This window comes from Trichomycterus rosablanca, chromosome 10, assembly GCF_030014385.1.
Source record: "Trichomycterus rosablanca isolate fTriRos1 chromosome 10, fTriRos1.hap1, whole genome shotgun sequence".
NCBI lineage: Eukaryota > Metazoa > Chordata > Actinopteri > Siluriformes > Trichomycteridae > Trichomycterus > Trichomycterus rosablanca.
In genome coordinates this window covers 33,323,050-33,336,483 of record NC_085997.1, presented here as the reverse complement: position 1 = coordinate 33,336,483, position 13,434 = coordinate 33,323,050, and the positions used below count along the sequence as shown (strand labels likewise).

Genomic DNA, 13,434 nt, shown 5'->3' with positions numbered 1-13,434 from the left:
ACATGTGTAACAGTGTGTAACAACATGTGTTACACCGTGTGTTACAGTGTGTGTTACATTGTTACAGTGTGTTACAATGTGTGTTACAATGTGTGTTACAATATATGTTACAATGTGTGTTACAGCGTGTGTTACAGGGTGTGTTACATGTGTTACAGCGCGTATTACAATGTGTGTTACAAAGTGCGTTAGTGTGTGTTACAGCATGTTACAACGTGTTACAACATGTTACAACGTGTTACAGCGTGTCTTACACTGTGTGTTACAAAGTGTGTTACAGTGTGTGTTACAACGTGTATTACAAAGTGTGTTACAGTGTGTGTTACAAAGTGTTACAGTGTGTGTTACAGCGTGTATTACAATGTGTGTTACAAAGTGTGTTACAGTGTGTGTTACAAAGTGTGTTACAGTGTGTGTTACAGCGTGTATTACAATGTGTGTTACAAAGTGTGTTACAGTGTGTGTTACAACATGTGTTACAGCGTGTATTACAATGTGTGTTACAAAGTGTGTTACAGTGTGTGTTCCAACGTGTGTTACAGCGTGTATTACAATGTGTGTTACAAAGTGTGTTACAGTGTTTGTTACAAAGTGTTACAGTGTGTGTTACAAAGTGTGTTACAGTGTGTGTTACATCGTGTATTACAATGTGTGTTACAAAGTGTGTTACAACGTGTGTTACAGCGTGTATTACAATGTGTGTTACAAAGTGTGTTACAGTGTGTGTTACAGCGTGTATTACAATGTGTGTTACAGTGTGTGTTACAAAGTGTGTTACAGTGTGTGTTACAGCGTGTATTACAATGTGTGTTACAAAGTGTGTTACAAAGTGTGTTACAGTGTGTTACAGTGTGTTACAGCGTGTATTACAATGTGTGTTACAAAGTGTGTTACAGTGTGTGTTACAACGTGTGTTACAGCGTGTATTACAATGTGTGTTACAAAGTGTGTTACAGTGTGTTCACTGTAGTCTGTCTATACCCTCTGTATCTGCAGAGTCCAGTGCAGCTGCGACACACCCCTATCCAGGAGTCGGAATTAAAGCCGTGTGACGTAAAGCTGCTGCTGGACGGTGGAGAAAATGCCATGAAAATGATCTTAGAGAGTGTGGATGTGCAGAGAGGATACGGATTGGTCAGTTCGGAAGACGGGCGGCAGGCTCAGTTGGCCACCCTGGCAGTGGATGCCTGGCACATCCAGGAGTTTGATGACTTTCAGATTCCTGCTGAGAGTGTGGGTCAACTGCACGAGGGTGACACTTATGTTATCCGCTGGAAGTACTCCATCACCAGTGTGGGTAAGTGAGGCATTGTGGGTAGATGAGTAGAGTAGTTCTATTCTGAATGATTCAGACTGATGATATTTTTCTCTGTGTGTGTTTGTTTGCTTGCTTGGTGGGTTAAAGTGGGTAAGAGGCAGAAGCCCGGTGAGTTAAGTGCCACAGCGCCGGGCAGAGAGCGCATCGCTTGCTTCTTCTGGCAGGGCCGTCACTCCAGCGTGAGCGGGCGTGGTACGTCGGCTCTCATGACTGTGGAGTTGGGAAACCAGCGTGGGGCGCAAGTGCTTGTAACACAGGGGAAAGAACCACCCTGCTTCCTGCAGCTCTTTAAGGGAGGATTAGTTATCCACCAAGGCTCCAGAGAGGGCAGTGCCAACAACACAGGTAGGGCACCATCCATGCTTGCTTGTCTTATACCATTTTTACACTGGTGCCAAAATCCTTTTTTTTAAATATATGTATGAGGGATCTTCATAAAGTTTCTGCACTTTTATATTTTGGTTAGAAGTGGTGAGGGTGTAGTAGGAGGAGGAGTAATTGGTCATGTCTGAGAGACTGAGAGACGCTTATAGTCTGGATTTAGATCCATTTTTTTATACCTTTTTGGACGCTCAAAACCATTTCTTGCTGATGGCATTAAAAAGTTGGTACGAGGCGCCGAGTTGGCACAGCGGGATATTCCGCTAGCACACCAGCGCCGAGATTTTGAACTTCTCGGTTCGAAACTTACCGTTGCCACCGGTCGGCTGGGCGCCCTCTAGCGGGCATAATTGGCAGTGCCTGCAGCAGACACTAATTGGCCACCGTGTCTGTTTGGGTGGGATGACCGGACTATGTGGGTGGGTTCTGAGCGCTGAGCTAATTCGGCTATTTGGGCTGAGGGTCGCGGAGAGAGTGAAGCGCAAAATGCTTCTCACATCAGTGATGCTTTTTGCATAAAAACGAACATCTGTAACAACAACACAAATGCTCACAGGTAACCTACACGCTCCACCATCTTGTTACTACTCTTTACTTGTCTTGATGCATGCTCAATAATCCAGGTACACAAATCCACAAAGTTGAATCAGTTCATCTGGACACAAGTTTATTGTAGAGATACGTTTCGCCTCTACTCCCGCCACATACGAAATCACCACTGGTTTGCGTTTAGACAGCTGTGGTGATTCCGTATGTGGCGGGAATAGCAGAACAATTGAGACGGATATTCTCCAAATACCGTGTTTCAGTTGCTTTCAAACCCCAAAACATGCTATGGCAGAAATTAGTTCACCCTAAGGACCGGGCCCCTCAACACAAACAGAGTAATGTAGTGTATGCTGTTAGGGGCCGGAGGATTGCCGGGAACTGTACATCGGGGAAACTAAACAGCCACTGGCGAAACAGATGGCTCAGCATGGAAGATCAACCTCTTCTGGCCAGGACTCGTAGTTTACACGTACCTGCAAGCCAGCGGCCACTCATTTAATGATGAAGATGTGCAGATCCTTGACAAGGAGGAACGCTGGTTTGAACGAGGAGTCAAACAGGCCATCTATGTGAAGAGGGAATGACCATCACTGAACCCGAGGGGGGGCTGAGAGTACATCTCTCACCATCTTACAACGCCGTGATAGAAGCTATACCCCAATCATATGTGAAAGACACACATTGGAATTGTAATTAATGCTCATTGTGATTTGCATATGGACCTGATCACCGGAGCCATCGTTATGCAAATCAACTGCATATAAGGTTGGGGTTATTCACCACCAGCTCAGACTGAAGAAATCACTTTTTGGTGAGTGACAAAACGTATCTCTACAACAAACTTGTGTCCAGATAAACTAATTCAACTTTGTGGATACTCTTCACTTTCATTGTGTAACGCCCACCGTTGATGAGGCAGGCTTGGTTCCCAAAAACTGGTGGAAACGTGGGTCGGTTCTCTACAAAACACCAAGGTTCTAAGAAACCTGAACAGAACCGGTTCAAGAACCAGAGTTCTTTTGGTGGAAAAGCGCTGTATGAAGAGAAGTGATGTCATTTGTTTTTAAAATTTCTAATGAATAGAGTTAAAAAAGTGCAGAAACAATTATTTTGTCTTTTGGATGCTCCTGTATTTAGGGGTCACCAAAGTGCGTGACCTGAACAGACCCGGTACATTTTTATGTCAGATGACGTACCTGATGCAGCCCTCCTATTTATATCTGGGCTTGGGACCGGCACTTAGAGTGCACTGACACGTGTACCTTACAGGCTATAGGCTGTTCAGTTGCCCCCCTCAAGACATACCCAATCATGCATGTCTGTGTAGATGCACTGTTGAGATCTGAACCCTGGATCTCAGCAGAAATGGGCTGGTGTGTTTTACCACTGCGCCACCTGAGCAGCTCGATTAGGGCACAGACATTACATACACTGATACGCTAATAAAACCTGATCAGGTTGCTGCCTTGATCAGATCTGAAGAAATAAATAACAAGCTCATTATCAGTATCAGGTTACACGACTACTTAAATAATCAGATCAGTGCTGAAATCCGGTTGTGATTAGATTTTCAGCATGTTCACCGATACATTAAAAGTTGTTTGCTCTTTCCTGTTTTGGGCTTGAAAGAGCTTTAAAGTTTCATTTTCTGTTACTGAGGTCACAGCTGGAGTCGAGATTGAACAGAGAACAGTAACACACAATTACAGATGTGTTCTCACTCCTCCCATTAGAACAGTCAAAGTTATGTGTGTGTGTGTGTTGAAGGTGGTTGGAGGTTGTTCTGCGTCTGCGGCGAGACCCCAGACGAGGGCTCTCTGACCGAGGTGGAGTGTCGCAGTGCTAGTCTGCGTTCTCGAGGCTGTTTGCTCCTGCTGGGTGTTCATCAGAGACAGCTGTACCTCTGGCAGGGCTGCAAATTACACCCGGGTGCCTGCGAAGTAGCCAGGAGGACCGTGGAGCGCCTCAAGGACACGTAAGTCATCCAGCTTGTGTCCTACACAACTCTAGCACAAGTGGAATGAACTGTTCTGCTGCTAACATGTGCCTGTGATGTGCAGATGCCTTCCGGAGCTCGGCTTGAACAGTAACAGCAGTCTGAAGGTGCAGGAGATGGAAGAGGGTTCAGAGACGCAGGAGTTCTGGGATGCGCTCGGCGAGAAGGACAGGAAAACATATGACTGTATGCTAGAAGGTACAGATCCCAGAATTACAACCCAGTACAGCTTCCCATACACACTATATATGGTTGGAGCCTATCCCAGCTTTTCAATGGGCACAGAGCACACAGTAACACCCTGGACGGGGCGCCAGTCCATCGCAGGGCAGACACACATACACACACCCATTCACCTATAGGACAATTCAGTCTCTCCAATTAACCTGACTGCATGTTTTTGGACTGTGGGAGGAAACCAGAGCTCCCGGAGGACACCCACATGGACACAGGGAGAACATGCAAACTCCACACAGAAAGGACCCAGACCGCCCCACCTGGGGATCGAACCCAGGACCTTCTTGCTGTGAGGCAACAGTGCTACCCACCGAGCTCTTTAGTTCTAATATTTACATTGATGATCTAATTATCTTTCCCACAATAAATAGTTAAAGCACTGATGACAGTTTTCTTAACTTTATCCATCAGCACAAACACGTGTTGATAATTTATTGAGCAGTGCTGGTGCATAACTAAGCACTAGAACTTGCAAAAATGAAGCATAAAACAGATAAAAAGGCAAGAACAAAGCGAGCCTCCCGACAAAACAAAGCCTATCACTCATGTAAACAGAGAGACATGTGCCGTCTAGTGGACAATTACTGAACTACTGGTCTCAGTACGCTTCTCGTGGGAATTTTAACCAATCGGGCCGGACATTTGACTTTCCAGATTTTGCCATTAAATCCAACACCAGTAGATATTGCAGAAAGGCGTGTTTTCTGAAAACGAGTGTGTGTGTGTGTGTGTGTGTGTAGATCCCGGGAAATACAACTTCACACCTCGTCTTTTCCGCCTGAGTGCCAGTTCTGGAAGTTTTGAGGGAGAAGAACAGCTGAGTCCCTCCCGAGTGCCCGGCTCTGTGATGGCCATGCCTTTTCTACAGGAGAATCTTTACTCCAGTGCTCAGCCAGGTTCCTGCTCAGCTCACACACTTCTACACTACACATACAATATTCAGATGACTTCATTTGGATTTATAAGACATTTATTCAGCTGGTTAAAATATTTAATTGAACTTTGGCTACACGCAAAAACAACTGTATTTACCACCGCCATAGTTTATCTTACAGTGTAAATAATATTCACAAGAACATTATGTAACAGATTTGGAGTAACATTGTAAATCTGAGAGCCATGATGTTAATAATAAAGATTTAAAGACTTGAAATGAAGCATCAGTTCAGTCTATATTAAGATAAAAGTGGAAACTGATCTAACTGATAACTCATCTGTGTGTGTAGCTCTCTTTCTGCTGGATAACAGGATGGAGGTGTACCTGTGGCAGGGTCAGCAGCCAGAAGATGATGAGTGTACTGGTTCAGCCCAGATCCGCTGGGACAACGAGAGAAAGTGTGCTATGGAGACCACACTTCAGTACTGTAAAGGTACTTCCTCCACTGGAGGGCACCATCACTTCACTCTCCTCATGCTGTCTAACTCAAATTTGTATGACTTGATCATGTCCAACAATTGAAAGTGTCACAGAAAGAAGGGCCTGGTTTGATTTCCCAGCCAGTCCTTTCTGTGTGGAGTTTGTATGGTCTACCTGTCCATGTAGGTTTCCTCCAGTTGCTCCAGGTTCCTTCCACAAGTCCAAAGACGTGCAGTCAGGTTAACTGGAGCAACTAAAAATTATCCTAAGTGTGTGTGTGTGAATGTGTGTGTCTGCCCTGTGAGGGACTGGCAATCTGTCTGGGGTGTTTCCTGCATTTTCTTATAGAATTAGACCCAACACAACCATTAATAGGATAACATGGTGGTAAAGCAGACAATTATTAGCATACTAAAACATTTTATTTACTTACACTTAAAAACAAATCACATCACTTTTCTACATACTCACCTTCTAAGCGTTGCAACCACATTTTAATGCCATCATGGTTGAGCTTGTAGCCACTGATGCACCGCTACTTTCACATCATCACATAAAAATCTTCTTCCGCTTAAAGCTTTTTTGAACATCCAAAAAGGTGGAAATCAGATGGAGCTAAATCCGGACTATAAGCGTCTCTCAGTCTCTCAGACACGATCAATTATTACTACTCCCACCCTCACCGCTATGTATATATATGACATTGTACAGTATTTAAATTTGTTATGTATTATCTTTAAGCATTAAGTTCTGGAGTAAATAAGAAATGTTATGATGACTGTGATTGTGCGCTCTGATGAGCAGTGTTATTAACGTCTGACTCGGTGTGTAGCTACATCAATCATGTCTCTACAGAATTGCTGTCTGATGATTTAAAACAGTTGTTGTATTGATTGGTCCTTAACGTGGCAGTACATTTTTAATCTTCTGTGATCTGTTTGGTTTTGTCTATTCTACAGGCTTATTAACAAACTGCTTCTTGCATTTGTGTGTGTGTGTGTGTGTGTGTGTGTGAGAGAGAGAGAAGGGGGGGGGACACAGCTACTGCTACTCACTAACATTCTCAGTCTTACCACCTTAAGTACTGACCTCCTCTGTTTATCCCTACTTACCTCATCCTTCTATCCTAAGCAAGTACAGTAGTGTGTTTACGACTCAGCAAAACAGACACAAAAAGGTGTCAAGATTCCCGGAAACATTTGGTTAAACCATAGCATAGAAAATATGTCTTTAAAATCTCAAATCAGTTCATATAATATTTAGGTGATCTATGGATAGAGGAGGAAAGTGCAGCATATCACCAGCGTGTTATTACATTACATAATGGACATGAATAGATTTCAAGAGTTGAACCATGCCTGACTAGTTTATGCTTTGTCATGCAAAAGCCTATTCAAACTTTGTATGTTTATAAATAAATTAACATAAATCAGAATGTAACACCACTTCATATTCACATGAACATTTCTCTATACACACACCCGTAATGAAGCATAGCACTAGTGTGTTAGTACAGCTGCCCAACCTAAGCAAGTCACATGAACGCAGATATTAATAAAACTTTATTTGTGAAGTGATCAGATGTGAAATTTCATCTGTGTTTACTGCATGATGGATTTCATAGAGCTCTACCTGTCAATATCCAAGCTGCCTTAGACATTTGATGATGAACATATGTGTGTGTGTGTGTGTGTTTGTACATTTCAGCTAAAAACTCCAGACGTCCCCCTCAAGCTTATCTTATACTGGCGGGAGCGGAACCCCTCACCTTTACTAATATCTTCCCTTACTGGGAGAAAGATCCCAACCTCAAAGTGCAGGTATAGTATCATACATTATCCACCTCATTATTACCTTGTGATTCCATCATATTGTACATGTCCTGTTGATTCATGTTAAATAATGTTGTCTATACTGTAATAAAAATGCACATTTGTATTATTCTAATAGCACTTAATAAAACTCAATTACAGTAGATCCTTGACTTACGAACTTAATTGGTTCTGAAGGGCTGTTCTTAAGTCAAAATGTTCATTAGTTAAACCTATTTTTCCCATAAGAAATAATGTAAATAGAATTAATCCGTGCCAGACCTCCCAAACCCCCCCCCCCCCCCCCCCCCTTACCAAACCTTTCTTATGTTTTAAATCTTAAATTATAGAATAGACATTACCGTAATAAACAATAATAAACAACAATACACAGTAGTACTGTACTGTACATAAAAACACATCACATTTCAATACAGTACGTGTGCTGTACCATACACCATAATACATTTCCTTCTTTATTTATAAATGTATCTACCAGAAACAACAATAACTCTCATACTTCTCTATTATTATTTCTTATTTATTTCAATAGTATTGTATTTTGTAAGTGTAATTGCATGAAAGAAAGAATACTTTACTGAGCCGAATTCCTTTTTCTCTCTCTCACTCACTGTCCCCTCTGTCTGATACACAGTGACAGCTACTGGCAGGAGTAATTATACAACAACAAAAAATAATAGATTCATTCTTTGAGGCCATTTTAATATAGAATTTTACAAAATATAAAGAAAACACAGAAAAAACACTGTCTGCTCTCTGCTCACTATATATATATACAGTGCCTTGCAAAAGTATTCGGCCCCCTTGAACTTTTCAACCTTTTCAGAGTCAGAGTCAGAGTCAGAGAGGTTTTATTGTCATTTCAGCTACATACAAGTACATATTGAAACGAAACAGCGTTCCTCTAGGATCACGGTGTAACACGGTACAAAAAGTGCAAGACAATACAAAACAGTGCAAATACAACAATAATACAAAAAATCCTATAATAAATAACTACAAAAGATATTCCTTATTATCCCTAATCTAAACAAGTAATTAGAACACAGGACTAAAGACAAGTGTTAGTACATGATGGTGAATAGATGGTACAATGGTTCCTGAGGTAGTGACATGTTGTACATTAGCAGCGTAAAATTGGCAATGCAGATAAGGTGCCTAAAAAGTAAATATGGTGCAAAATACAAGTAAGGTGCAGAAATTATTGTGCATTTCCAGGAGGTGTGCAAAAATGCAAGTAACATAGTCAAAAATGCAAGTAACAGTCAATACAGTTCAGTGTGTGGCAGCAGAAAATGTCCGGAGGAAATTGTTACAGTACTGAGTTTAGGAGTCTGATTGCTTGTGGGATAAAACTGTTACACAGTCTGGTTGTGTTAGTCCGGATGCTGCGGTATCGTCTCCCAGACGGGAGCAGAGTAAAAAGTCCATGTGATGGATGGGTTGGATCGTCCACAATGCTGAGAGCTTTGCGGATGCAGCGGGTGTTAAAAATGTCCGTGAGAGATGGAAGAGCGACCCCGATGATCTTTTCAGCTGTCCTCACTACTCGCTGGAGAGTCTTACGGTCCGACGCAGTACAATTTCCGAACCAGACAGTGATGCAGCCGCTCAGGATGCTCTCGATTGTTCCTCTGTAGAACGTGGTGAGAATGGGGGGTGGCAGATGAGCTTTCCTCAGTCTTCTCAAAAAGTAGAGACGCTGCTGGGCTTTCTTGGTGATGGAACTGGTGTTAAGGGTCCAGGTGAGATTCTCCTCCAGATGAACACCGAGAAATTTGGTGCTCTTGACGATCTCAACAGATGAGCCGTCGATGTGCAGTGGGGAGTGGTCCCTTAGTGTCTTTCTAAAGTCAATGACCATCTCTTTGGTTTTATCCACATTCAGAGACAGGTTGTTGACTTGGCACCAGTCCGTTAGATGTTGTACCTCCTCTCTGTACGCTGACTCATCGTTGTTGCTGATGAGTCCCACCACAGTTGTGTCGTCTGCAAACTTAACGATGGAATTCGTGCTGTGCATTGCTGTACAGTCGTGCGTAAGCAGAGTAAACAGCAGTGGACTGAGCACACAGCCTTGGGGAGCGCCGGTGCTCAGTGTGGTGGTGCTGGAGGTGGTCTTACCGATCCGGACGGACTGAGGTCTCTCAGTCAAGAAGTCCAGGATCCAGTTGCAGAGAGAGGTGTTCAGGCCCAGCGTGCTCAGCTTTCCAATTAGATGCTGAGGAATGATGGTGTTGAATGCTGAGCTAAAGTCTATAAACAGCATCCTGACGTAAGTGTTCTTTCTGTCCAGGTGTGTAGAAGCCAGGTGAAGTGTAGTGGATATGGCGTCGTCCGTTGAGCGGTTAGGACGGTACGCAAACTGCAGTGGGTCCATGGTGGGAGGCAGTAGTGTCTTAATATGCCTCATGACTAGTTTCTCGAAGCACTTCGTGATGATAGGCGTGAGTGCTACGGGACGATAGTCATTGAAGCATGACACAGATGACTTCTTTGGCACGGGTACGATGGTGGTCGTCTTGAGGCACGTTGGAACGATGGCGCTGCTCAGGGAGATGTTGAAGATGTCAGTGAATACATCTGCCAGCTGGTCTGCACATCCTTTGAGCACTCGGCCAGGAATGTTGTCTGGTCCAGAAGCCTTCCGTGGGTTGACTCTGTGCAGAGTTCTCCTCACGTCCGCTGTGGAGAGACGAAGCACCTGGTCGTCACAAGGTGGGATCGTCTTCCTCGCCAACATGTTGTTCTGCGCCTCGAACCGAGCGTAGAAGTCATTCAGCGCATCTGGAAGGGAGGCATCACTGTCACAGACGGGTGGAGTCGTCCTGTAGTTGGTGATGGCCTGGATGCCCTGCCACAAGCGCCGTGTGTCACCGCTGTTCTGGAAGTGGCTGTGGATGTTCTGGCCGTGTGCGCGCTTTGCTTCTCGGATCGCCCGGGACAGTCTGGCTCTCGCTGTTCTCAGAGCCGGCTGGTCACCTGCTTTAAAAGCGGAGTCTCGGGCCCTCAGCAGTGCACGCACCTCTGGAGTCATCCACGGCTTCTGGTTGGGTCTGGAAGTGATGGTTCTAGTGGTAGTGACGTCCTCAATGCACTTGCTGATGTAGCAGGTCACTGAAGTCGTGTACTCCTCTAGATCAGTGTAATCGCCGTATGTTGCAGCCTCCCTAAACATGTCCCAGTCAGTGCACTCAAAACAGTCCTGAAGAGCAGAGATGGATCCTTCTGGCCAGGTTTTCACCTGTTTCTGTACAGGTCTGGAGCGCCTGATGAGTGCTCTGTATGCTGGAATTAGCATTACAGAGATGTGGTCTGAGTATCCGAGGTGGGGGCGGGGCTCCGCCCGGTACGCACCAGCAATGTTCGTGTAAACATTATCCAGCGTGTTCGCTCCTCTCGTAGCAAAGTCCACATGCCGATGGAATTTAGGGAGAACAGACTTGAGATTTGCATGATTAAAATCCCCAGCGATAATAAACAGTCCGTCTGGATGAACGGTCTGTAGTTCGCTGATGGCTCTGTAGAGTTCGCTTAATGCTTCCTTCGCGTTCGCGCTGGGTGGGAGATACACCGCGACAATAAGCACGCTGGTGAATTCCCGTGGTAAATAAAAAGGTCTGCATCTAACAATAGCAAATTCCACCATCGGAGAACAGTACGCCACAACAAGCACAGAGTCCTTGCACCATTCGGTGTTAATGTAAACACAAACGCCTCCTCCTCGTGTTTTACCGGACTGAGCTGCATTTCTATCGGCGCGATACGATGCTAGCCCGTCTAGCTGAATGGCACTGTCTGGAATGTTGTCGCTAAGCCATGTTTCAGTGAAAATTAAAACACAACAGTCTCTGTACTCACATTGGGTAGTTCGCTGAAGTCTGATACAGTCCAGTTTATTCTCCAGAGAGCATGCATTTGCGAGGAATAACGATGGTAGAGCCGGCCGGCTTGGGTTAGCTTTTAGCCTAGCACGGACCCCGGCTCGCTTTCCACGCTTCTGCTTCCTCGAGCACCGCTTGCGGCGCCCCCTCCCCCGGTCACCTGCTTCAGGTAACTCCGAGGACTGCAGGCCTGGTTCGCGAAGTAGGCAGAGTTCATGCAGAGTACGCCGCAGATCATCTTGGAGGTTGGTTTCTGATTGTTTTCTCAATTGTAGCAGTGTATGGCGGTTGTAAACTGAGTCAAAAGTGGTTTCCATACGTTTATAAACAAAACTGTCCTAAACAAAACTTACAAACTTTTCTGCAAAACAACAAAAAACACCGTTTTTCGACCCCAGAGCGGCCGCTGCGTGTTAACGCGCCGCCATCTTGGTCAACTGATTCTTGACCATCTTTTGCCACATTTCAGGCTTCAAACATAACGATATGAAATTGTAATTTTTTGTGAAGAATCAACAACAAGTGGGACACAATCGTGAAGTGGAACGACATTTATTGGATATTTAAAACTTTTTTTAGAAATAAAAAACTAAAAAGTGGGGCGTGCAATATTATTCGGCCCCTTTACTTTCAGTGCAGCAAACTCACTCCAGAAGTTCAGTGAGGATCTCTGAATGATCCAAAGTTGACCTAAATGACTGATGGTGATAAATAGAATCCACCTGTGTGTAATCAAGTCTCCGTATAAATGCACCTGCTCTGTGATATCGCCCTCGGCTTGCTCAACAGGGGTTTTTGTATCTGTTGGTCCTGGATTTTGTAAAGTTGCTTTGAGACAATGTCTATTGTAAAAAGCGCTATATAAATAAAGTTGACTTGACTTGACTTGATAGTCTCAGAGTTCTGTTTAAAGCGCAGAGAGCATCATGAAGACCAAGGAACACACCAGGCAGGTCCGAGATACTGTTGTGGAGAAGTTTAAAGCCGGATTTGGATACAAAAAGATTTCCCAAGCTTTAAACATCTCAAGGAGCACTGTGCAAGCGATCATATTGAAATGGAAGGAGTATCAGACCACTGCAAATCTACCAAGACCCGGCCGTCCCTCTAAACTTTCAGCTCAAACAAGGAGAAGACTGATCAGAGATGCAGCCAAGAGGCCCATGATCACTCTGAATGAACTGCAGAGATCTACAGCTGAGGTGGGAGACTCTGTCCATAGGACACAATCAGTCGTACACTGCACAAATCTGGCCTTTATGGAAGAGTGGCAAGAAGAAAGCCATTTCTCAAAGATATCCATAAAAAGTCACCTGGGAGACACACCAAACATGTGGAAGAAGGTGCTCTGGTCAGATGAAACCAAAATCAAACTTTTTGGCCACAATGCAAAACGTTATGTTTGGCGTAAAAGCAACACAGCTCATCACCCTGAACACACCATCCCCACTGTCAAACATGGTGGTGGCAGCATCATGGTTTGGGCCTGCTTTTCTTCAGCAGGGACAGGGAAGATGGTTAAAATTGATGGGAAGATGGATGGAGCCAAATACAGGACCATTCTGGAAGAAAACCTGTTGCAGTCTGCAAAAGACCTGAGACTGGGACGGAGATTTATCTTCCAACAAGACAATGAACCAAAACATAAAGCAAAATCTACAATGGAATGGTTCACAAATAAACGTATCCAGGTGTTAGAATGGCCAAGTCAAAGTCCAGACCTGAATCCCATCGAGCATCTGTGGAAAGAGCTGAAAACTGCTGTTCACAAACGCTCTCCATCCAACCTCACTGAGCTCGAGCTGTTTTGCAAGGAAGAATGGGCAAAAATGTCTGTCTCTCGATGTGCAAAACTGATAGAGACATACCCCAAGCGACTT

At 44.3% G+C, this 13,434-nt stretch overlaps 2 protein-coding genes across 3 annotated transcripts in view; one reads left to right on the top strand and one right to left on the bottom strand.

The window, feature by feature from the left end:
• Window positions 1-13,434, bottom strand: part of hectd2 (HECT domain containing 2) — a 385,857-nt gene that overhangs the window by 24,468 nt on the left and 347,955 nt on the right. The gene's annotated exons all lie outside the window — the stretch shown is intronic.
• Window positions 1-13,434, top strand: part of svild (supervillin d) — a 123,430-nt gene that overhangs the window by 101,819 nt on the left and 8,177 nt on the right. For both annotated transcript variants that reach the window (XM_063003195.1, XM_063003194.1), the window contains exons 20-26: window positions 997-1,297; window positions 1,406-1,663; window positions 4,016-4,223; window positions 4,309-4,442; window positions 5,222-5,377; window positions 5,708-5,851; window positions 7,546-7,658. In XM_063003195.1, the coding sequence (XP_062859265.1) occupies window positions 997-1,297; window positions 1,406-1,663; window positions 4,016-4,223; window positions 4,309-4,442; window positions 5,222-5,377; window positions 5,708-5,851; window positions 7,546-7,658 (1,314 nt within the window). The remainder of the gene's footprint in view (window positions 1-996; window positions 1,298-1,405; window positions 1,664-4,015; window positions 4,224-4,308; window positions 4,443-5,221; window positions 5,378-5,707; window positions 5,852-7,545; window positions 7,659-13,434) is intronic.